At 39.1% G+C, this 26,669-nt stretch overlaps 1 protein-coding gene across 1 annotated transcript in view; it reads right to left on the bottom strand.

Moving 5' to 3' along the window:
• SLC49A4 (solute carrier family 49 member 4) overlaps positions 1-26,669 on the bottom strand; it is a 71,979-nt gene that overhangs the window by 23,673 nt on the left and 21,637 nt on the right. Inside the window, exons 3-6 of the mRNA XM_052793292.1 lie at positions 15,585-15,853; positions 9,808-9,937; positions 4,529-4,637; positions 3,828-3,895 (exon numbers count right to left, since the gene is read on the bottom strand). Of these exons, the coding sequence (XP_052649252.1) occupies positions 3,828-3,895; positions 4,529-4,637; positions 9,808-9,937; positions 15,585-15,853 (576 nt within the window). The remainder of the gene's footprint in view (positions 1-3,827; positions 3,896-4,528; positions 4,638-9,807; positions 9,938-15,584; positions 15,854-26,669) is intronic.

Genomic DNA, 26,669 nt, shown 5'->3' with positions numbered 1-26,669 from the left:
CGCTTAACGGTAGCCCAATCCACCTAGGTTTGTCCCTGATGAAATCTGTCTGTCTGTCAGCTAACTGCCTTCTCAGCCCTGACAAACATCACTTTACAGGCAGATACCTTATAGCTTACTGGATAAAACAGATAATGCTACCAACTTTTTGAGAACTAGGAACCTCAGCTCCACATGTACCATAAGAGATGTATGAGTAATGCAGTCAAAAAAACCCCTACACTTTTCTCTTCTTTTCATTCTCCCTGTGCTTTAATTCCACATTGAATTTAGCAGCGAGTAATGCAATAAGCAGTAGTGGAAGATCAACGCTGCATATAATCTTAAAAGTTTATGACTGCAGTGTTCAAGTGGCTTACGCATTAATCTCCAATAGTCAGAGGTTAGCTGCTACTGTTGTTTTTTTTCTGACAATCCAAATCCAGCAATCAGGATCACCTCTTCTCAGTGGTTTGCCAGTTTCTTTAATTATTCTTGGGGATCACTGGGGTCAAAATCAGCAATTTTAGAAGCTTCTCAGAAGCATCTCAAAGTGCAAACTTTCAGCTCCTTCCAGAGAGACTCACTGCTTTGCCTGGCAGCAGACAACGTCACTATTCTGTCTCTGTACAGGCAAGAGCAGTTACGTATATCCTGCCTAATGAAACACAGTGTGAGAAATACCAGCCTTCAGGGAGGGACATTCACAGACAACAGGTCTGGAAGGGATCTCTAGGGAGTCCTCCATCTCTATCCTACCACCAGGGATATGTGGGGATGGGAGGATGATACACAACTAAACCATTCAAGATAGTTAAGTGGAGCAAATATCTACCTTTACTGAGCAGCTGCAGCTCTTTTTGACACAAAGATCCTGGTTTGAGTATCAATGGTAGCAGTGCACTCCAAGGAACTCTCAGATATCAAAGGACTCCAGAAGGGTCAAAGAGAAACTTAAGGTTTATGCAGCTACTGAATTCAGCCAGTAACAGAAATAATGGGAAAAAATGACATAGCGAACTAGCCTGAACTTGGTAATCGAGGGACTTCTGCTTCTTGTCTGGTTACAGGAGAATAAAGATGACTATAAATCTACTCAAGTATTCAGAATACTTGTTTCAATCAAAAAATGAGAGAAATTATTTTTATCCTCTAGCCCCAGTATCTGCTTTCAAAACCTTCTGTTCTGTTTAAATCCGTCTTCATCATCTAGCGTGTAAAGGGATGTCTGCAGCTGCTAAAAAAGTAGGCACACCAGGAGAGAAGGTGTATACTTACCCAGACACAGACTTCTGAGCCTACTGCTGGTAAGTCTCCTGCAACCCAGCAAATCCAGCCCTAGGCTGGATCCTACAGTTAATCACAAACCTGCATTGCTGACAATACTGTCTGTTGCTAAGGAAATTATCACCATGTCATAAAGTTTCGGCATTTTGACTACACTGCAGGTTAAAAGGAGGAAGAAAAATTGAGCCATGGAGGACAAAACCTCAGAAATATCTATGATCATTAACAAAAAAGATGTGGCGAAAAAAAAAATAAATCTGAGAAGAGGAAATAGATTTATGTTTCCATGCAGTGATATGAATGTCGCTTTTTGACGCTGCTTTTCTTCAAACCAGTATCATTTGAAAGCTGCCAGCAAAGGGTACAGCACCTGCCAGCTGCCCAAAATAGCCCAGGCTTTTCAATTATAAAAATGCATCACACAAATTAGCTAAACATATCTAAGTTCACGGCTATTGGGACAGCACTGGGTGGAGAGCAGAAGGATTTATGTATCGTGCTGAGGAAAACTTGCACCATTTTGAAAATGAGATAGATAAACAAATTTCCAAACTGGGCATTACTTTAAATATAGATGATTTAACACCTACTGTGATGTGCAGGACCAAATGCTCCAGGGCAAGGCTCAGGTTGTTCCCGTTCTAGATGGTAGAATATGCATTGACAAAAATGGAAGGAGCGAATTCCTAAACTGCACCAATTTTGCTTTGATAAATTAGCAGAAAAAAAAAAATTAGGAAAAAAACCCTAAAAACCAACAGCTTCTTGAGACATGGTTAAGGGAGAGAGCTGCTTGCTTAGCAAATCACAGTTCTGACACTGAAATACATCAACTTGTCAGCCTTGACAAGAATCATTACTTAATTTTCCTAATTACAACTTTCAGCAGATTACAGTCAGACTCGTCATTGATTCAACCCTACGCAGATAAATGCTGAATAGGCCTAGGACGGAGAGTCATCCATCAGGAGTGACAAATCACCTCCTCCCTCCCTTTCTGTATGCAAACCCTCCCATTTGAACTGTGTATCGCCAAAGTTAGAAAGACATATTTGGAGACAGACTGTTGGTACTTTTTTAATTTACTCAAAAGAAAAGCTCTGAATGCTACAAAATACTGGTATTCAACAAGGTTTGAAATCAATTTTGAAGCAGTTAAAGAGACTGTCAGCATTTCTTGAAACTTAACCCAGGCAATATATTAAATAAATTAATCTACCATAAAGATTGGGATTTGCATGTTGGCATTGAGTCAGCAGATTCTCTCCTAACAAAGTTAAGTGAGCTGCTAAGGGTGCCCCTCTACTATTGAAATGTTGCAAATATACCAGAGATTAATTCATGATGGAAAAAATTAAATTGGCACGCTACCTGCTTCAGCATGTAACCTGCTACGGCATCTGTGTCATTTACCGCAGCTGGTTTTAAACATCTACTTCTCTTAGAAAGAAAACCTCATATCTGAGCTTAGCTAATCAAAAGCAACTCTTTTTAGAGGCAATCAGGGTGTGAACTTTGTTTCAAGTCCTTTGGCCTGCATCTGGAGTGGATGGGGGAGTGGAAAGCGCTTGTTTCTTTTCCCTGGGTCAGGAGTTTTTCCCTTTCCCTCTGTCGCAGTTGCTAGGCAGCCTGCAAAATGTCAGGATGAGAAACCTCACATTTCTTTATGCATTGTGTACTCTGATGATGCACAGCAAGTGAAAAAAAGAGAGCTTCGACTTCTGTCCTAAAAAGATGCCTCTCTGGGTCCACAATCCCACAATGACTGCAACGATGACAGACCCCTGCACTTCTGCTAAATTCATTGCAGAACTGGACTCTCAATTTAGAGTGGACACAGAGAAGCCAGAACAATGTTTAGATATCCAGATGCAAGGTGAACATGTGATTGGTTTTAATCAGTTTTATAAACTCACTGCTCAAGTACCTCCTGAAAGATGTTTTCTCCATTCCCCCCACTCCCTTTTTTAAAGGGGATCTCAATGAAGATTGGAAGGGCAATCCGTTTCTTGCTTTTCCACTCCCCATGTCATCAGCATTCATGATGGCCAGAGAGCACTGTGTTTGGATATATAAAAACCATAGCCAAAACAGGCCCAGACTAATTTCTCTGTGGAGGAATGTAACGTTATTGTGGGTAGGCTGCCTGCGCTACGTTCCCAATATCCCTCCGGGAGTCAATATGCCCAAAAGTGTTGATGGAAGGAGACAGACACTAATTTCTTCAATGCTTTCCAAATGTGCTACAACGGGTTCTCCCTCATACCAGGCAGCTGAATTCACAAGAACTGTGTTTAAAAGGAGCACACGGGAAACACTTGTCAGGAGTAACAGTACAACTTGCCAAATTGAGGCATACGCACGTGGAGTTCTCAAGCCCCAGCAAACACTAACATGGAATATACAAATTATTGCTCTACGAGAAACACATCGTAACCCCAGAATGCATTTTCCATTTCAAGCTACTAGATGATGAGAGAAAACAAGTTAAGTTATTAAGAGGATAAGCTAAATGACAATCACAGTTGAAGAAATGGAGAAGGACATGTAATTATTCCTACCTTGCCATTGCTATGCCAACAACACAACCTCCAACTATAGACCAAAATCCAATCCAGCCTGCATCTACCTGACAGGAAAAAAATCAAAACAAAACATAGAGAAATGTGTTAAAGCTGAGAAAATAAGATGATAAGATGTTACTTTCAAAACAAATGGTGTGCAGGAGCTGCAAACTGCTAGCAACAGCCCCTGACAACAATCTGAAGTGTAAGACTTTTCCTTAGATATTCAAAAGGAAATAAATTCACTAAAAGAAAGTATGGCTAAATAGCCTATGCCCTAAATGTGACCTCTTTTTATAGAATCTGAGTAATGTCCTCTGGATTTTTATAATACTCTATCAAAAGCTTAGAAATCCTCTTCTCCCCACTTCATCTTTTCCACCTGGTAAACATAATTTTCTTTTACTAAAGGTGCAGCAGCCAACAATACTCGCATTTGTTTACCTGCCTCTTCCTTCTTGTCAAAAGGTACATATGGTTCTGAAAACACCTACCGCTGGTGGAGAGTCAGCAGGTAGTATCATGACAGTTTGGGATGCCAAAGCTACAGTTTATTTTGTTTAAAATTTCAGGAGAAAAGTGGTCCATATGTATTAATAGCATCTTAAACATAAAAACTTGATAAAATTGTATGCTAGTGCAAAATAGAACATGCCACTTACAAAATAGCTGCTGATTATCAGCCAGGAGATACTTACTTGGCTTACGTGAACTGGCGTTAATATCAAATCCAGAACACCAGACCAGCCAGAGAAAACACCCAGTGGTATAGCATAGGCTAAAGCAACCATCAAGAATCGGAAATTGCTGTGAAGACAAAACATATGCAATTAGCTGCAGCTTGTATTAGAAATTGCACCAAGATTAGCTGCTAGATTAAATGACACCCTAGAATCTATGTTCTGCCCACCAAGAAAAATAGCAGAGGTCTGAAGAACGAGTGAGCCAGGAAAAAACAGAAAGGTATCCAGCCATGCCACTGAAATTCCAGTGGCTGAGATGTTACTGCCTTAGCACTGTGATAATAAAAAAAGCCAGTCACTCCATGTAACTCAAAGATTTTTGTAACTTGCTGGGCTCATGTGTTTCTCATTTCCACAAGCAATTCTTCCATGCATTTGCATGGGCAACCTACTTAGCCTAAGTGTATGTTAGGAACAATAAGCACTAATTTAAATGACAAAAAGCATATTTCAAGAATAAAATCAGATATTCATACTTTTTGAACTGTACTTTTTCTTTTTTTTTAAACTGTTTTACTTCTCTTTATTTTGGTGAAAGGGAGGGAGAGCTCTGGGAATGAGATGGGTACAGTTGCAAGAGTGGAAAATTTTGACGGTTTGAACTGTCAAAAAACAGAGACAAGTATAATATTCTGCTCTAAATAGACAACGTGTTTGCTTTTTCTTCCCAATTAAAAATTATTCAACCTTTAGTATTCAGTGAAGATGAAGCAGTCAAAGCTGTGTCATCATCTTCATTGTACACAGCTAAACAGGAGTTGGCAGACAAACACCACCTCCGATTTCCCCCACCCACCCACCGTAACCAAAAGCAAACGCAAAATCTTTGGGAACAGACATCCAACTTTTCCCCAAAAATGTTTCAATTTGGGAATAAAAACAGAAAATATGCTTTGGATTCTGCAACAGTAATATTTTAAAGTGAAGAGATTTTTATGGTGATTCCAAGGTTATCCCATGAATATCTGTGTAACCACAAAATGTGTCTCCCCCCATTCCCAAACAATTTACAAAAAATTGATACTGATCAGTACCAGTTCCTTGGCATGCAGTGACAATTTGATAGCACAGAGTTACAAAAGCCAAGAGGGGGAGAAAGCTTCAAATACTCTCCAAAACATTCAGAGGTTTGCAGCTTACGCTGTTTTACTCCCCTAGAAGATCCATGCACATCACACCAGCCAGCATTTTTTTGCACTGTTCTTTTTCACACATCCTCTCCTTGAATAACACATTTCTATCACATGAACGGATCCTCCTCTTTCAATATCATTCATGTCAGATTTATTTTTTAATGCAAAGAAAAACAAATCCCAAACTTTCAGCTTTTCCACACACTGCTTATATTTCTCTGAATGCTAAACTGTTTGCTGTCTTCCTGACAACTTTTTTTGTCTCTTAAGAATACCATACTCTTAATCTAGTCTATCTTCTATCATCTTGCATCTCTTAAGGCAGGTTTTCTGATGCTATTTCATACAACCCATGTAAAAGCTAATTCTACATCTGTAGAATAAAATAAAAGGGAAAGCACCCATTTTGCCTGGATGTTATATAGCCATGTCATAGATTGCAAAGAGGGAACAAGTCTGAATGTACTTTTCCAAAATAACACTTGCTCAATATTCAAAATCTTTGGCTATCTGAACCTCAACTTCATTAAAGAGCTACTTTTGAGGTGGCGAGTACTTTGTATCTTACTTGACTGAGATCTCCTGTGGCGTATTTGTCTCCTGTAACTCAAGCAATGAGACAGACTGGCATGCGGGATAGCTGCTCTGTGCCATGTCCAACTCCTAATACCAATACTAGAGAACCAACTCTGCATCATGACATCCTGCAGTGACAAAGGCTGCCACCCTCCTTTGTCTCCAGAATAAGGAAGGTGACCAGGAAAAAGGGTGCACAGCAGTGACAAAGCAGCACCGATCACCAGATGTCATTCTGTCCCCTTGTCCAGCAATAGCTAGCACTGGCTACATTAGAGTGCTGAAGCTATTTGAAACATGTACCTTAAGTAGCAGCTCTGCTTTTCATGGCTCCAGTCACTTGTATTTGTTTTTGCAATTTTGCAATTGCTCCACTGAAAATAGAAAAATGTGCTGTCTGTCACACCATCAGTTGGTGAACCCACACTGTTTTCCATCATATCAGCCCTTATGACAGAATATCAGCATTAGCCTCTCTGTTAAACCATTCTGCTGGAATACGAATTCACTTTTTCTGCTGTTTTTTCAGAAATCTGCTTAACGCCACTAGAATCTGTAAGACAGGCTGGTTCAGAGGGGAGCCCCGTCAAAGTCAGTCACCGTTTTCAGAGTAACTTTGACAGTGCCTATTAACATCAGGCACACTCTGAGCAGCTTCCATCACTGGATGGTGATGTCATATGAAAGTTTCATTAAAGAAATAATGATGCACAAAAACCCTGTTATGAAATTTCAAAATTGCTTACATAGTCCCTTAAAAATATAAAAGGCACGTCACTGGCTAAAAGCATCTAATTATTTCAAAGCAAAAATCACAATGTTTTCTTAAAGTGGATTTTAAGACTTATCAACAATTTACTTGTATTATAATTTTTTCCATGGAAATTTGTGTCATATTGTGAAATGGGAGGGGGAAAAAAAAAAGTCATATTTGCTTCACCCAAGAAACTGAGAAAGGGCACCGTACTTTTTCTAATGGAAATTCAAACTACACTTGTCACAGTGTGTGATAGACTGTTAAAAGATTTGGGCTTAGCTCCCAAACCATGACTAATCTGTCGTCTCCCACTGCAGGCTGAAAGAGCTGGTATCAGGAGATAACCAGAGATCAGCTAATCGTTATAATCTGTCAGAAGCAGGAATCCTCCAAATCAGGAGGAAGACCCAAGGTCCTAAGCAAGTCCCAAAAAAATGGCCTATGGGGGATGGTTGACCCTAAGATGATATGTATAATACAACTCTGCAAGAAGCAGCTTATGAAGATGACTACTCAAGGACCTGAAGGCATGAAGGAGTGTGGGAGTTGCAAGGATGCGATGGATCCCTTTGGCGTCCAAGTAAAAAGGTCAATGACTTCAATGGTAAAGTTATACTATGCAACTTTACTTTGAAGTAATAAAACCGCAGCCCAGGGGAGAGAAGAGGGAAATGATGAACATCTCAATTCTCATGAGTGTTATTTGGTGCATAGTTGGGTCAGCCCACCAGCTCACACACATCCTAAATGCCTTACACACAGTTCTTATACCAGAGAGTAAGTCTGCAATAAGGGGAAATCATGATTTCCTGGTACCTATCAGCTGATTACCTTCAGTCTACATTACTAAGTCAAAAGAAAGGCTCTCCGTGCCAAGAATTATGAAGCCTAGATTAGGCAGGCAACAGAGCTTAGAAGCCCAACGAACCAGATGATGGATTTCTCTGGAAGCATGGCAGATACCATTTTCTTTTATAAAACCCCCTTGCTTGATGGATTGTTGCTGAAAGGCTCCCCAAGATAAGTGGGTTTAATGATGAACTGTTGATTGTTTCATGTACAGAGGAATGAAGAAGTGCCTTTGATAAGGGGTAGCATGGAAGAACGCATAAAGACCAGAGGGAAGTGAGATATAATGATCTACCTGACCGCATTTTAAAAAACCTCTTGGTTCTTGGAGACACTATAAACTATGCTCATTATTTAAGTGTCCAGTTTGTTTTCTTAAGTTTCATTGATTGTGAATAGTAAGCCAGCTTTGCTGTTTACCTCCTGACCTTACCAGTATCTCAGGTCCACTGTTTACAACACTTTGAACAAGGAATCTAATGGTTATAAAGCTCCCAAATGGAGTACTGTCAACAGAAATTTTATATTTCACCTGCAGAGTCAGTTGCTGTTTGGATTTCTGTTTAACAGCAACATTTTTACAACACAGCCCTCAGGCAGGGTCTCACTGCACACCAGCTTGGGTGCATAACAGTATTACTGTGTGTGCTAAGTGTCCTTATGGGAATTGCTATTTTTTCATATCTTGAATAGGTCACTTTGCAGACTAACCAGCCAGTTGTACTCACACCTTCTCCCAACTGCCAGCTTGCTCCAGGATGAACACACAGGATTAAGCATCTTGTCAACTATTTACTCCCCCAAACTGAAACAAAAGCCTCCAAAAGCAAAAGAAAAAAAAAACAATGACAACAAGGGATGAGCTGCTTTTGCTGGCTCTAAATACACTTAGAAAGTACAGCCCACAATAGGTCTGTAATAACTAAATGCCTAGAGCTCCACAATTATCATGTTTCAAGCAGCCCTTTGTATGTGGATTCAGCTCCTATCACTACATCACCCAAGAAACAATTACAGCAAGAGTTTGAAGCCCCCCAGTGAAGTCAGCCATACTCCGCACCATGGGAGAGGTTCTTCTTTGCCCCGGGAAGTTCATCTGTGCAGTATCACCTACAGGGCACAGGCCTTCACAATTATTCAGCATTAATACTACAGTTACTTTAGCTGTTCCTCTGAGATCAGATTCCCATTACACAAGACATTGTACAAACACTGCAGGGGACAGGACCACGTCTTACCAAAAGAGCCCAAGTGGGAGAAGTTGCAAAGCTGGAGATGTCACTTTCTTTATAAACTTTTTTTTTTAAAACCCCAAATTTAAGGGAAGCTAACTCATCTTTGAACCTGTCCAGAAATACATCTGGAGACACTCCTCCTATTCCCACTTCATGTTTTAATATACAATTAATGAGATTTAATAGATCGTATAATGGTTTCAGATGGTTCATTCATTGCTCCCACGGCTGAATGAAAGCAGCTGAATACTCCTTTGAATGACAAGCAAACCCCAAATTCATTCCAACATAATAAGCACGGAAGAAAGCAGTTTATTAGTTAGTTATGCCCAGTGTTGTTAATTGTTATCTCACACCTAGCAGTACGCACACTGTTAACAATCTTGTATAACCTGATGTAACAGAAGCATTGCATAAGAAAAGCCGTGCTAACAGCATGACTAAAGCAGTGTTGGTGCTGAAGGACTCTGGCATGAAGGCTTGAGATATACCCAATGATTTAAAATTTAATGTCTGCTTTTTAGCAGTTAGCATCCTTTTATGTCTCAGCATTAATATTTAATTTTATTTTGTTTAAAAGCACTATAAACCAACTTGTTTGCTCAATAAGAAGATTAAAGCATACTTGTTTTTATTTATTTAGGTGCTGATCTGCTTTGAAGTGGAAACCCAATGAGGACCTACCTTAAGAGTCTGCAAAAACTTCTCCTGTAGCTGAGCCGTTGGCTTGCTGCAGCCACGCTGGGAGGGAATGGCGGGCGTGAGGGGAAGTAGGCCAACGCTGCAGAAAATATCAGGGAAACCATTCCAAATTCTAAACAAGAGGGCAAAGAAAAACAGAACCGAGAACAGGTGTTAGCATCAAAAGACTTATTTTGGTACAGCATTGTTATCAGCCAGCCTCTGATACATAAATCCCACCACAAGTGCTCTACTGCTCCTGACAAGAGAACTCTATAACTTGAAGGAGAATTTCCTTTTTCCTCCCCAAGCAAGATTTCAAATTGAGATGGAGAATCAATGAGATGGAGAAGTACCAGCAGTTGATTCCAGTGACAGGAGCTGCAGAGAACCAGACTCGTACATGGGGAACTCAGTGAAGCAAAAGGAAAGCTTTTGCTTTTTCTCTTTAGAGAAAACTGCATTATGAAGATTTGGCCACATTTCCTCATGATGGAAGTAACACAGTGCAGGTAACAGCGTGCTAGAGACTTTAAACAGATGGGACTGGGGAAACCCCAGGGCATGGAATGACAATTATTCAGTGCACAGGATGACGAAGGCAAACGAAGGTCAAGCAAGGCAGCATCTCGGACACAAACAGTATTACATGACAACAGAATATAAAGAGAAAAGCATAGGAGCAGCCATGGCTCAGGAATAGAAAAAGCACAGGTAATAGGGAGAAAAATGAAAGAATAGAGCTGTTTGCAGATGCTTCTCTTGTTCAGCAGCAGGTATTCTAGATCTTTGAAAAACTGCATAGCAGAAATTTGGACCTGAACTTGCAAAGTGATGAGCACTTCACAGAAAATACTCTGCAAGCCCCGTGATCAGACATTCTGAGGAAAAACAACTCTACCCACAGTCAGTCTAATTAATTTGTTTTACAGGTCTTTTACAATGTATATCATGTTCTCCACAGTTCTCAATCCCAGTATTTCTCCTATCCCCTTTGAAAACAAGATTCTTTGCTGCTGGAGAGAAAAATGTATAGCTGAAGTGTGTTATCTTAAAAGAACCTGTGATCTTGTAACAAAGAAGTGTTCACCGACACCACAAATAAATTCTAGCAGAGCTGGATACTCAGTTGCGTTCATTTTCTTTTTTCTTCTCTTTTTTAATAAATCGATATGAACATGGCACTTTGCCAGCTCTTCTGCTAAACCAGAAGTAAATAAATTCAGGAAACTGAAAAGTAAATAACACTCGGAGTCTAAATGGATCAGCTGGAGATGGGGAAGGGAAATGAATGCTTCTATTTGGTATATGGAAAAAAAAGTCTACACCAAACTTCTTTTGAAGGCATACCGGGAATGTGACAATGCCATTCTTCACAATCAAATACTAAGGGATTCATTTTGAATTATGTGGTGTCTCTTTTCCTGCTGTGGTCTAATTGCATGTTTTGAGGGTCAAGGGCACTTTCACTAGACCTTCTCACTCTATCTCCCCCGTTCTCCAGAAAATAGATTAACTTCCATCTTTGTGTACGTTGTTTTTGAGACCATGAGCAGCAAATAAAGAACTGGCTGTAACTGATCATCCCAGATCTAAGAAAGGGATGAGATGTTTTGTCACTATAGGATGATACTAGACAGGGAAGCAAGGCTTGCCAAAAGCTGTTTATCCCCTTCTCCTGCATCTAGGTCTACATATAGGTTTATAGGTATACATATGTACATGCATATGCACACTTTAATCACATATTAAAGAAAGATTTCAGACTGCAGGCAGGTAGAGCTACAAGAATGTGACCACACAAACCCATAAACTTTGTCCAAGGTGCTTATTATTTAACTTTATTATACTGCAACGCCATAAGGGGAAAGGCTAGGTCTTTTTCTAAAGAATGTAAAACACGTTGATAATTTTTTTAAGTCACAGTAATATTTTATAACAGGTGCCCATCTGGGGCCTCTTCTACGGGTTGCCTCAAGATTCCTGCCAGTCGAATTGCTGCAGTAGGAGCAGTATAGTAACACTTAATTTTTTTTTTTTAATTACTAAATGCAGCATGCAGTCCTTGTAGTACCTTCTTACAACTCTTTAATGTTTCCCAGTGTTATACTTTCCAGGCTAACAAATTTGCCTCGCAAGCACTGCCCTCATGCACAAAAGAAAAGAGCAGAATTCACTTTGGAAACTAAAGCAGCTCCCTCTACTGCAGAATAGAAATCTTTAGTGCCATCTTAGCTTTGTGTATGACACTTCCATCTTTATCAGAAGTCCAGGTACTGCCAAACACATCCGATTTCTTACATGCTCCATTCCTTCCTCATTAGGAAACCCAGACCTTTATCTCCATCATCATCATTTACTCTACCAGACTAGATAAAGAAAAATAATTCCCAGGACAAGTTTTAGATTGTTAGTAGGGAGTAAAAGTAAGCAAAAGAGAAAAGGTAAGAAATAGGTCAATATTGAGACTGAGGGAGCTGCAGTCACAAAAGAGGAGCTCTTCCACAGGAGCTACTGGCTTCTCAACCGTGCAATGGATGCAGTAAAGCATTCAGAATTGGGCAAGTCAGCACAAATTAGCGTGCAGAAACACATCCGTGTGTATCTCTTGTTGAGGAGTGAATTTGGAACACTTCACAAAAGCTGGGTACCACACCACAGTGACCTGTGACTGTCAAAGTGGAGAGATGCCTGCATCTTAGCCTAGGAAGTAGGCACCCTGCTGCCTGTGTAGGCCCCAAGCTGAAAAAAAAAAAAGAGGTTTAGAGACACAAGCCTCCTTGATACAAGGTCTTTTTCCTTCAGACAGGCTACTCATAGCACAAACACCTACCCAAACCCAGAAAACCCTCCTCCTCATCTTGTCCTGAAATGTAAAGGGGGAATGAGGGCACTTTACACACACATGCTTTTTTTTTTTAAAACAAATAATTGTTTGACATTGATATTTAGGAAAGCACATTGCTAGAAGCTCTGGCTGCAGTCCGGAATAATTCAAGCTTCCTTATGCGATTCAGGCAATACAATTCAATCCTGATTTGCTACATCTGTACTATTTCAGTTGTGAACCAGAATGTGCGGCGACAGAAATGACACAGAAAGAGGCTGTGGTAATTCAGCTGAGCTCTTACTCCACGTTTGAGATAAAGGAAGAGCAATTTATTAAAACACAGAAGAGACTGGAGTTAACAGAGCAATTTCAGAATGGATTTATAAGCAATTGCTTCGTAATCATGTTTGAGGTTAAGTCCTTGGAAAATTAGCACACTCTTGGCACGCTACTGATCCCAAGTTAACAATTCACATCATTACCATCTTTTAAAACTCATCACCTAACTTTTGGAGGCTGCTTATCTAGCGCTACCTCACACAAAAGCAACAAGCTCCATCACAAACACAACTCCATTAGGAATGCAGAATACTTATCCTGTGAAACTGGCCTTCCCATAGTATCTGAAAGAAGAAGTTATACCAAGCCTGACCACGCTCACTAAAGAAGTGGGGAAGCGGGACATTTGGGTCCAGCTCCTTGTTCTGCTACATTCTGTAACACTTCTACTAGTAATCTGTGAAGTCAATTTGAGCTTTGTTTTCTGCCGAGCCGATTAAGGGGACAAATAGTACCCTCCCACACCAACCAGGTATTTTTTGGTCTGCAGGTGAAGAGAGCCATACATACATACATATGAGGCAGTCGCCCACCACGAGGCAGCCTTCCTTCCACCTCTGGAGCCCACCAGGCATAGCAGAGCACAAGGGAGGCAGACAGTGGGGACCTTGCTCCTTCAGCTCTCCGGGGAAACAGGGCTGAGATGAGACAGGACAAATCCCACAAGGGATTCAAAGCAACCTCCTCTTTGACAGTTCCTACCAATTTTAAACCAGTTGGACGTTTTGCCACCGTCACTGCAATTCACTGCAGGCCAGTAACATTCACAAACCAGCTCTTTTTCATTGCCTCAACAGCTAGAAGGGTTGTAGCTCCTGAACAGACGCACCCCCTATGACACAACCACAAGCACAGCTGCACAAAGAAACCACCTCTGTTCAAAGCACTTTCGAACACTAAGAACTACAGGTGCCCCACAAAACGCATTTACTAGGAAGCTGAAGAGCTGCTGCAGGATCATCTTATGCTGGGACCAATGATCCCAAACAGGTCTACAGGGTGTTCCCAAACCCTTGCCGGCTCAGAAAGGCAGAAAGAGCTGTGCTGAGACATGGGGCAGGCAAGACACACCTCTGAACCTTGGTGGCAAGCAAGATCCATCCCAGTTTCTGAAGAAATTGCTTAGAAAAACCTCCCAGAAGAGAAAGTGAATCTAATGGGCTGCTGAAAGCAACATTTCTAGTGCTACCAGACTCAAAACAGTGGGTTTAGGCACAAAACTGTACTTTAGGCGGATGAATTCTTCTCTCTCCATGGAAAAAATCTGAAGAGGGAGAGCTAAAGCACTTCTCTAATCACTAGACTTTTCCTCCCGTTATCTACTGCTCCTCAGGACAAAAGCTGACTTGCCTTCATTTTTCCTTCTCTCGCATTGGCCATTTTCACGTGCCATGAGATTTTTGGAGTCTAACATCATGTTTACCTCTAAAAAAGGCCTAAACAAACCCAAACTTCTTTGTTGTTCCAATACATTTGAGTCCAGTAAAAAGGAGGTTACTCAAAAATACTTGCTGAAATAGTGATCCAACTTCTACTACGCTTTAAAACAAACAGTAAAGTGGCCCTCACCCAACAGGAGTATTAACTTGACAAAATTTCCATAAGAATAACGTCCAGGAATAAATGATCACAAACAGCTAACTCAATCCCATAAACCTGCATATAAACTACACAGTATATATATATATTTTAAGACTTCTGGAACACTTAGAGCTAACTCCTGGCTGAATTTCAGAGGCTGCAATTATAAGGGGGGGAAGAACCCAACCAAATGTGCAACTGCCATGACACAGTAAAGTTCAGCTGCTCTTAATGCTATACCAATTCATATCTACTAAGAATCAGATCGTAGACTCTTAAGCCACTTAAGCAACTCTTTTTCCTTAAAACTTGCTGCTAATTTTTCTAAGTGACACAAAGAGCCGTAGAAGCCATTGCATGAAAAAGAGCAAGGACATAAAATCTATCAGGTGAATTTTGTATCAGTGGTTTTTTTACATTAAACTGTTGTCACCTCATTGAAATTGCTCATCACAAAAGAATTATGTGGTTTTAGTTAAAAACAAAATCTACTGAGTTTTAATTTCAATGTTAGATTCTTAAATATTAATATTCTAATCACATTTGAAAGGCATATGCAAGTCATAAATTAAGGCTGATTTAAGCAGGAAAGAATTTAATGCTGAAAGACTTAAAGATTTCCATCCTTACAGAAACAAAGGAAAAAAAACCCCAACCTGTCATGGACACGTTGTTTTGATGAAAATTCAAGAAGCAAAAACCAGTTTGGAAGCTCAGGGAAAGCGTAAGCTCTCCTAGCAGACATTTCTCCTAAGATTAGCCGATACAAACAACTGAAATACTTCATTTGGAATCAGTCTGTACAAAAGGCTATTTTTAAATCTTTCCTACACAAAAGGGAAAAAAAAATAACCCTTCCAATAGTACAACATTTTACCACTTCATTTTTTTCATCACTCAGTAACTTTTCTGTGCAGACCAGCCACTAGAGGGTAGTGGTTCACAAGCACCAGACACACGCACAAAAGTATGTAAATTTTTCTTTTTCTTTTCTTTTTTTTTTTTTTTAATTTTTATTTTTAAACCACACCTGCATACAGCACAGCCTCGATGCGGTCCTTGATGTGCTCACTGTTGCTCTGCGATACCAGCGAGAGGTGAGATGTTCCATTAGGAGATGGCACTACAAGAGGTCCCACTAGAAACGCGCCAGCAGCGCCCAGGTAATTGAGCAGCGATGCAATGGCTGTTGCTGTGGCACGTTCATCTGGAGAAAACCACGTCGTGGAAAGAAATGGTGCTGCATTCATCACAGTTGGGCCCGCCAAGCCATTTAACAGCTGCCCTCCGTGAATCAGCCTGGAATAAAGAATAGAGAATACTGTCCACAGTAATTTGGATGACAATTGCTTGCCTTTTTTTTTTTTCTTTTTTTTTTTTTTTTTAAATTAAAAAAGCATGTAAGATATTGAGTGCTGGAGACAGAGCAACTGCACAAAGAAATTAAAGTCCTGTGCAAAAAAAAGATATTCTATACACTAAGAGAAGCCCAATTAGACTGATTTAAAGAATCCAGAGCTACTCTGGTCTCATTACCTCAGATAAATGGAGAAGCAAATGTTCTCTTCAAAGCAGTAAAGGAAGAGGGAATAAAAGGGACTTTCTTTGCAGAAAAAAGGTATCATGATAGGATATAAAAGTAGAAAAGGTGTAGCAGCAGGAAAGCTTTAAATTACAAATGTCTTAAACCTGACCCCTTGCCTGCATAAATCCCAACAGAAGATTCAAATTAGTTACAGCAGATCCAAAATTGAAACACTTCAGAAAAATACTCTGCATATTTTTTCACTGCATTATTTATTTTTATTTACACACTCAGATGAGCTCTATGTGCCTACAGATGAGGAGGCTGGGCTGTTGAGGTTTCCAAGAGAATCGTCTTCTCCAGCAATCTGGCCATTCTCAACACACTGTTGAAACAGCCAAGCAAACCCAGATTTTTCTCATTTCTCGCACTCATTGGGATTTAACAGATAAGGCTGGTGACAGAACAGAGAGAGTACTTCCAAGCAGTGAAGTCTCTGCAAACTTTAGCTTAATATTAGTACAATGAGCACATACAGAAAGGACTTTTTGAAGGCTCTTCTACATGTGGAAGTCAGCCAGAAACCTTCCACTGTGACTTTTCCAAAAAGTGATCAGCCGTGAAAGGCAAAAGCATTTTTGAATTTATATAAAAACTTCACGTCTAAAAAACAACTAGTAAGTCAAACAAAACATTGCAACCCTCCAAAGTAGATCTATCCATTGTGCAATAAAATTGTGGCAGATGATATTTTTAAATGGGTGGTGTTTTTCTAAGCATAGCAGGAACTCGATGTTATTGCTGCAAGACTTGAGTTGTCAGACATAAAAAGCTATGGCCTGAAAATGGGGAAACATAAGCTAGCATTTAGGCAATGTTTCAAGCCACAAATGGCTGAATAATATACAGTGTAGAAGGATTTTTTTAAAGCACACAAAGGAACAAAATATGCAAAAGAAATGCTGACAGACTCTTTATCAAATTAACAAGCTAGATTGCAATAAAAAGGAAGAGATGCTACTGATTCTCGGTGGATTAGAAATTAAATTTTTAAACAAAATTTATAAAAATATACAGGAAAAAAGAAAAAGCTATTACATATCATCTGAATGAAACACTTTCTGGGCTGGGACTGAAGTAATATGCACTCTCTAAATAAGATTGCTCTTAATAAGCAATTTCAATTTTTTTTTTTTTTTTTTTTTAAAGTTCACATAGTGAGGATAGATTTCATTGCTATTTGTTCATGATGTGGTTCAGACGGACATCACCAAGGCATGGTCAGGCCTTTTTAATGCTTGTTAAACTGGGGGCCCCCAATGAAATAGCTTTAAATAAACAAAAGGGACTATCTAAATAATGCTCTGGTATAGTTTTCTGGAGGACACATTACATGAATCCCTTATGGTTATTCTCCATCCCAGTGTACTTTGGACAAACCAAGGTATCCTTGTGCACTTTAGTATTTTCATTCTACTTATCTCACTACAGTAAGTTATTCTCAAACTTGTCCTAAACTGTTCCAGGGTACTTTCAGAGCTATTCTACATCCCCAGAAACAGCTGCTTTTCAGTAGCAAGTGACGTAACTACTACAACATATAAAGATTTTATTTTAGTATTTCCTTTGCTCCAAAGTGAATTTAATGCTTAAATTGTGGTTTTGTTATTGTATGCTAGGAAAACCGCGTCACCACAAAATAACCTTTATAGATATAGGTGCCATACTAACACTGCTGTTCACTTATACCACTATGATAATATTGTTTTAATTCAAATATGCCTACTCTATAGAAATCCTAAGGGCAAATAAAACTCACTAAAATCAGAAAAAAAAATACAATAGTTCTTCTGCAGTGCCTGTGGGCATGTAGACACTTCATCTGGTAGAAGAAGAAAAGTTTTGTAAAAAAAAAACCCAAACAATCAACCAACTCTCTCCTGCCTTGCCCTGCTTCGTGTGCTGTTCCCACGGATTTGCCTTTCCATCTGCATTTTTGGCATTTACCAAGCTTGACATTATCATCCAGGGTTGAGCATCTCTTATCTTTATGTTGCTTAATATTTCAAGTCTAACATATTTGGGTTAATAAACACTATTTTCAGACTAAATTGCCACCAATATACAGACTACTACTTCAAATACCTCTGCATATGGTAACAGCCTAAACCTTATTTTATCTGTTTTTCAATACTGGCTTGAATTAAGCTACTTTTTCCCGAGAAAAACATTGTTTGCATTGTTCCTCTACACATCCTTAACTCATTTCCCTAGAGAGGCAGGGACGAGAGATTCAAAATGCAATTCAGTGCATTTACTATGCTGCTACTCCAAGAGACATATGTAGCAGCTGCACCATCTGACAGAGAAATAAGAACACAAGAGTACTGGTGGCTTTTTCCTGTTTGTTACAACATCTTATCATCACCGTGCTAGATTTTGGTCTCACAGCCCATAGGAGTCTCCTCTTGTACACCATCAGTGCTAAAAATTGCTCCAACACCAAGAGACACTTGTTTCTGTTACTCCCCAATTTTCTTCTTGTTTCTGCTACTGAAAAGGTGCAAAGAGCAACTGCATTTTCCCCTGTCACTATTTCAGTTTCATTCTGCACAAGATTTCTCTTCCTTGAGAAAAGGGCTAAAAAGATAACTTTAGCTCAGGACCCTACCCAGATGAAAGAATATTTTTCAGTCTTATTACACTAACTGGGTAATTTTCATCTGTTGTTTATCCAGCTCTGTTCTGTTTTCAGATGCATTATTTATTCAATCATCATCTAACTATTTTCATGTATTAAAAAGCAGAAAGTTATCGAGTTCAAATAATAGAAAATAATACAAGAGTAGAAGGCTTTTTAATCACAATCATGAAAGAGAAAATTGGAAAAAATAAAACCACAAATTCATCCCTGACTTACAAAATAATTGATGACTGTCTAGCTTAAAGCAAACATGGGGAAGTAAACATCTACCCCAAATATCTTGTTTTTAACCATTTCAGAAGCCAGGTCAGGTACTCATTTCAAAATTTCAAGGTTTTTGCACAGCTGACCTCTGCACTAATGAATTTGTGTGCTCTGCCAAACTTGTAACTTGCAGTTGAACACGAGCCCTTAAAAAAAATTAAATTATCTGAGGACTGGTTAAAATGCTAGTGTGAAATATCACGTGCCAGAGCATCACAGTAATGGATAACTTGCACATTTACATTAAGTATATACCTATCTATCTATATTAAAAAAAAAAAAAATGCAGAGATGTATATATATATACACACACACACACCCACCCACCCCCCTTTGCACAAAATAAAGATCACATTTGTTCCTAAACTGGCCTCTGAATTGCAAAAAGATAGAACAAGGTATAGTTCAAATAGAGCAATAGAAATTAGAGAAGAAAAACTCTTACTGTACTATATTGTCACCTCTTTTCCAAATTTTTGTCAAGTCACATTATAAATAACTTAAATTATATGGTTTTCATCACTTCCCTGAGAGAAGACTTTATATGAGTATTAAGAAGTAACCTGGTTATACCTGCTTTATTCACTCCCTGCTGTCACAGTTGCAATATCCTAATAGGCAACAACAAAAAAAACCACGTAAGGCCATAAATGCTGAAATTACACTATCACTGAGCAAACTGGGTATGAAAAAAGTGAGATTATACAGGAAAAAGGTTTTAGTGATTGATGATAATACCATATAGTTAAGATGGGAAAGAGCTTCCATTTACAGTCAGCTTTATTTATCTTTTTCTTCCTGTATGGGTTTTCATGCATGGTCACAGTCCTGTCAGGTATTGGATTTGTTAAGCTATTTAAAAGCTATGTAAAAAACCCAGAAATTTAGTGTTTCTACCACAGTATGCCCCATGCCTGGATTTTGGAGAATTTTAAATGAAAGAAAATCTCATTCGTTTCTGTACTCAGATGGGGAAACAAAGGCAACAGTAGAGGGAAAATGACTTACTCCAAAAATTACTTTTAATACAACGGATTTAAACCACACCACTAAAATCAGTTTCCAAAGCTCAGTTCTAAGACATGTTAACTGAACTTGTTTTGGGAAGGCTAGGACTGGAGAAGTCATATCAGTATTTTAACACTGATTAACAGAGTGGAAAAAGTGTTTTCACCTTTTCTTTGGCAGGCAACACAGGGGAAGAGTGAGGCCATCGGCCCCAGTGAATTGCTCTGACTCTCTAAACATGGATTTTCTCTACCAGACTCTGATCAGCCCCCGGCCAACTGGGAAATTAGGTTCCTCTGGGTCCTAGGAGGGAGCAGAGCTCATCTCGAGAGCCTTGTGAAGATGTGATTTTGGTGCAGGTTTTCTTCCTTCAACTCTTACCATGCTTTTCCTACTAGCTGCCATGAGAATTGACCACTTGGTCACTATTCAAACTTCTATACAAATGCAATGAAAAAAACCCGCTAATTCAGTTTTGCCACTGTTTGGCAAAGTGTGAGGAGCAATAAAGTTGCTGATAGTTCTAGTCTGCTGCTGCATGAAGACAGCGCTGTAGCGTGCCTCTTAGTCTGGAAAAGTTTAGTAGATTAATCGCTGATCCCAACAATTAACACAAAAAGCAATTCCGGATAAAGAAGTTAATGTTTTACAGAAATAGATGTCTGATTTTTCTTTCACATGCCTGACATTTTCACTCATTGAAAGAAGTGGATTGTTCAACTCCTGCTAATTTGGAAGACAAATAAGTTTATATAGCGATTAGCTCATTGTGGGAACTACTGGAAGCAAATGAAAGAGACCCTTCCACTGGAGGACTTCAGAGCACTTTTCAAGTGCTATTGAATTTAGCCTCACTACATGGCAACAAAGCAAGTAAATACTTCCTATTCTAGAGCATCTACATTGATGTATGATGCAAGCTGCTTGCCCAGGAAAAGCAATACGAAAAGACAGGGACCACATTATACATTAGGAAATTTATTATACCTCGGAGGGAACTGATACCAGTTCTGTAAAGAACCACCTCTGATTTTTCACAATCAAGTTACTAGAAAAGGATAGAGCTTTTCCTTTAGACTCAAAAATAAATACAACAAAAGAACCCTCTATTAAGTGGAACCTTTTCAGCTACTTTTCAAGACAAAGAGAGAATTATGGAGGTCAAATTCATGCTTTACAGCAAGTCATTGCTACGGAGTATGGGGAGAACCCAATGCAAATGCTGTTCTGTTCATAACCCAAAGAGAGTGCGGTAAGGCTCTATCTCTGTAAAACGACTGGAAAGAAAAATACCTCTGGGTAAAGCAATGAATTCATCTATTAAAAATAACATTCTGAAAGATGAATTTCATGGAAATGCACTTCCTTTCAATATTTTCATTAAATGATATATTTATACTACAAAAGCTTTATGCCTTCTGGATATTCATGGATTGAGGCCATTAGCATTTTTTAGCTTGTTTTTGATGCATGCGACCATTGATATGTGGAATAATTTAAAGCTGTTTTTCCCCATCAGTAAGAAAAATTATTACAAGCAGAAAGCCTGAGTCACTGTGTGGTACATTATCTCCAGCAATAAAGTGAAAAAGAAAAGAGAAAAACTTAAAAATGTACTTTCGACCATTTTCATTCAGGAACTGGGCTCACATTTCACCCCCTGTAAAAACCATGGCCTCAGCACAGTCAGTCACACCATTATGGGAGCAGACCTGGAAAGGACCATAGCATCTCCCAGGCATCCCAGCCTCATGCCTCCTCTCCCACTCTTAAAGAAAACAGCAAACACATTTGCAATGGTCTGAAAAACAGTGAGTTATGGTTTTAAATTTAAAAGGATTGGAAAAATGGAGTTACTTCAAAGCTATTATTACTGAGAGCCTGCCAAGAGAGAGACAAGGATTTGCAAGGAGAGGAAGCAGCAATCTCAGGCCAAGACCCTGATGTCTCCGTCAGACATCCTGATGGAGAAAAGGGACAAGGTGGGCGTACAGCAAGACCCCTGGCAGTACGGTGACAAATTCAGTCACATCTCCACATCATCATGCCATGTTATTGTGCAGCCATCCCAGCTGTCACACGGCTGAGAAGGTTTCTTCACTTAAAGCTTTATCCAAGTTTGAAGGATGAGGGCACATGAAATCAAAGCTTCTTTTTGGCAATTTTTTTTTTATTAAAAGTTGGGGGGGGGGGGGGTTAAAGCTAACCCACTCCACAAACCTGTTATTAAAAGAAGACATCTTTACAGCAACACTAACGGAAGACACGCTCATCAGATATGAACAGATCCATGATAAACAGCATTGCTGTACACACAAAGTAGGCAATTACATTATGGGCTAATGAGGCAAAACATACTGAAATAAGTTATCAGGGAAGGGCACCAGGACTGGCTGCTATCAGGGCTGCCATATGAGAAAGATGATGGAGATTACTTAGCACAAGATAGGTCCGGTCCTCAGTAGGATTTTTTAGTAAAAGAGTAGGAGTGTACAGGAGATACAGAAAATTAGGGAATGGGATAAGCAAGATCTATCTAAGCATTCCTGAACAATTTTTCTTAGGCCAGTGAAAGAGCAAGAGAGTGTTTTTGATCATAATGCACCAACTTCAATATAAATTCAATTAATATGAATTCTTCTTTAAGGACAAAAATTAGCCAACAGAGTATGAGTCACAAGACTAAGGCAAAGAGCTCAATACGGTTAAAAAAATTAAAAGCTTTCTACAGTTGAGGATAACACCTGCCATTATATTAGATGAAGCTAAATATCCCACAAGGAATATAAATTCTCTTCCCTTCCAGCATAGGCTTCCCTTCCAGCATAGGATTATACTAGCTGAGGCCTTGTAGAAATGCTGCCCATTAAATACTGCTGCAATACTAAGCCCTTTCTGAGATTTCAGAGTGTCCTTTAATGTACCTACTGGACTTACCACTCAAAGAATTTTCACAGGGCCTGTAAATTGCTAATTCAGCAGCTACCTCCATCGCTATGGGAGGCAGATGACACCCACAGTGCCACGGCCAAAATCCAGCACAGGAGCAAGAAGAAAGAGTATTTATCACAAAACTGTCAAGGCGTCTCCATCAACAAATAAGCAAAGCAGGAAAAAAATCGCCACCACTTAGGAACAACTCACAGGACCTCTCGTCTAAAACAGCAGCTTCGGAACAGAGGTTAAAAAATAAAACCTGGGTACAAGATGAAGCTGGTGGAGGTAATAAAAACAAGCTAAACTGTTAAGTTACTGGAGTATAAAAATCAAATATTCCCCATGAGAACCTACCTGTGAATGACCTGTTTCTTTTTTTTCCCCACTTACCTCTTTTTCTGATACTATGGATTAACTCAGCTCAGCCTTCCCTCAGCACTGCAGCCAAATCACAAACCAGCAAGTGCCATCAGCACCAGGCAAGTGCTCCATCTTAACATCTTCCTCCTACGCTCACTGAGCTACAGCACACAAACAGGTATGTTTATTCATCTTTTTACTCCCAGAACCACACTTTAGATTAAATACTTTTTTCATTTCTCTTCCCCAGTGAGTTAGACAGTGCACAAAATGCTCACTCTCTCTATTTCTTACATGCAGACTCTTCTACCATCCTCTCCTAAAAGGCTCTTTTCATTCCCTGGAACATTTTAATCCCTCTTCTCCACAGCTGCTCCAGTTTGGGGTGGTTTTTTGAGCACAGAAGTGTGTTCAGTATTGCCAGGGACTATGAGAATCCTAATTATGTCTTGTCTTAACTGGAATTACCTCTTCCTGAGGTAATTTCATGCATGAGAATGGTGGCTCATGGTTGGTTTAGGATCAGGAAAGACAAATAATGAGATGATCCCATGCCATTCTTTAGGCTTTCAGGGATGAAAAAGGGAAAACGTGGAACTATTAAAGAGTAAGTCTAACAAGAATAAAATACAAACTAGGTTGCAACTAGCTAACAGAAACAAAATGTACCAAAGATGTGGTAAGAGCAAATCTTCAAATATAATAAAGGAAAAATTGAACATCAATGTATCTAAGAGTAGGCAAAAAAATTCAAAATCTTAAGAAGTGGTATTATTAAAGAAAAAACCCTTTACAGGATCTACCAATTACTGCTGTGTCCCCCATAAATGACTTTGTAAATAACCGCTCCTGTTTCCACTGTAATTCTCCATGTTATTGTTTTGCTGGCTTCCCAACAAATGTTTTAATAGTACTTATTGCCAAGGAGTGCCCTCTCACTGCCATGACTCAAGGTCGTCAGTAACTACTTCTCTGTTGTGAAATCTAATGTGAAGGCCAAACACAACCAGCCCACAGCATACTAAGTTCTAATAAATTGCTTAATTAATAGATTCAATACAAATGACAAATTATGTTACATCCTTTACTTCCATGTCTTTAATTATCCTGTCTTTCAAAACATTTTAAGAAGTCTTACATCACACGGTCAGTTTTAAAAGCCACAGATTTATGGCTATGGGCCAATTTCATCATTTATTTCCTTCTTTCTTATAAGTTTCAGCTCATACAGCTTTTTGCCTAGATTTATTATTTTACAATCATATGGAAGACCTAAGCTGAATGTAAATCTATTCCTAAACACAGAATATGAGATAAATATGAAGTGTTATGTGGGGAGAAAAAAGCAATCCTGATTCTGTCTATTAAAAAATGGCCTCCTAGTAATGCTAATGTTCAGGATAAAATAGTCAAATTCTAAAAGAGTCCAATGAGAATATTCACTCAGTGCCAAGCAGTAGTCAAAAAGGAAAGGACTGGACAAAATGCAGGCAAAAAGCGTTAGCGATGCTCTTGTAGGGAAGGGAAGAAGGTACAAGCTCAGGAATAGTACAATTTGATAATGTCTTTTTTTCATGTTCTATATAATTTATATTAACTATGAACTAAAAAAATAGGTGTGACAAATGAGGTTTTCATAACATTTAGAAAGGAATAATGGTTTGGGGTTTTATTTTTAAAAGTCAAATTTACTGTCACATAACTGGCACATTTGACAAACCCAGAAGCACATGGTACATAAGAAAAATTCTTTTTAACCTCCTTGTCTGTATGATACACACAGTAACCTCACAGGTTATTGGGCTGGGGAGGAAAGCAGGAAAGTAAGAGCATATGTGTACATGAGAGGGACTTTACTAGTCCATGTATAGGTTGGTTCCTCAACTTCAGACGGAAGTCCATACTTCCACATTTTTGTCATGCACTCCCACTTCAGCCTTCACTGAATTTATGCAGTTCTGGCACTGATTCCCAGTACAGTTTTAGGTCACACACTGGCAGAGAACGAAAATTGACCATAAGGAACAGCTGCTTCAAGAGACACACTCAAATATGCAACGTAAATTCTCCCTCATACAAGCCATGCATATACATGGGCATTGAATGAACTGAAAACAGAGGTTAACATTTGTGTTCAAAACATGACTCAGAGAACTGAAGATAGTCTACTGTTACACACTAGAGCCAAAAGAATAATTACAGACTAGAAAGGAGCTTAAGAACGCACTTGGATATTACAGGTCTGTGTGAGATAAGGAGCATAAAGCAGTCAGGATTAAATGTCAGTCTTAACAGTGATTTCCTCACGTCTGTGATTGCTCTGATAGGCAATGGGCTTTAGTAGCTCTCCTTAATGTTAAATTACAAGAGCTTAGGGAGCAGAGAGAACTACATATTGGAAAAAAAAACCCCAAACCTGACAAACCTCATGAACATTCTTGTAATTTTATGTACCTTAACTCTGACATAAATGTCCCGTGGAAATCCTTCAGCATATTACTGCAGATTATCCAGGGACTGACAGAACACATTACAAAACATGCAAAAACATTTAAAGAAATTCCAGTTACACAGGCTTCTGAAATACTCCAGTATTAGCTTGTGTGTGATCTTGTTCATCTGACTGGCTCTGTAATGTTCAAGCTGTCATATGAATGCATATACATATTCAAAGTGCACAGTTTAGTGCTCCACCGGTTGTTGCTAATGCATTAAGCAGTAATGCTCATCTCAAAAACACTATTTTATTTGGTATCATGCTTCTAGTAATTGATGAAAATTGGCCTTCAGTCTTAGCCCTCAAAACAGTGCAGGTTACCTGGTATAACATCGTACAGTCTGTACAATTATTTACGATGTCTCAGGAAACCTTCACTGAAAACCATCCTTTTGCTTCACACAGTTATAATTAATTCTTTGTAGATTTTTAATCAAACTGTGTAAAAGATCAAACTACTTCCTCAGGTAGAGCTGCAATTCTTGAAAATGTCTCTTTTTTTGGAGTAGGCTAAGTAAGCAAATTTATCAATTTCAGCTGAAGATGATGCATATTTTCATAGCATGCATAAATGAAATACTCGCCACACTGCACCTAGTTTAATAAGCCATTCATTACATACTAGGTACTTACTCCTGATCAGGGCCAGTTTTACAATCAATGCAGTTATTACATTCTCAGTCCTCTGAACCTCTTCCTTTGTTTTACCCATGGTACCCAGTCATCTGCTTTCTACTTCACACCAAACATTTTCTTTCTCAACTTAAAGGTTTCCAAGCAGATTTTCAGGGTAAGCAATACTAAGGAAAAAAAGGAATTT

This window comes from Harpia harpyja, chromosome 7 (assembly GCF_026419915.1).
Source record: "Harpia harpyja isolate bHarHar1 chromosome 7, bHarHar1 primary haplotype, whole genome shotgun sequence".
NCBI classification, from domain to species: domain Eukaryota; kingdom Metazoa; phylum Chordata; class Aves; order Accipitriformes; family Accipitridae; genus Harpia; species Harpia harpyja.
The sequence above is the reverse complement of the archived record's forward strand: the minus strand, read 5'-3'. Positions and strand labels throughout refer to the sequence as shown.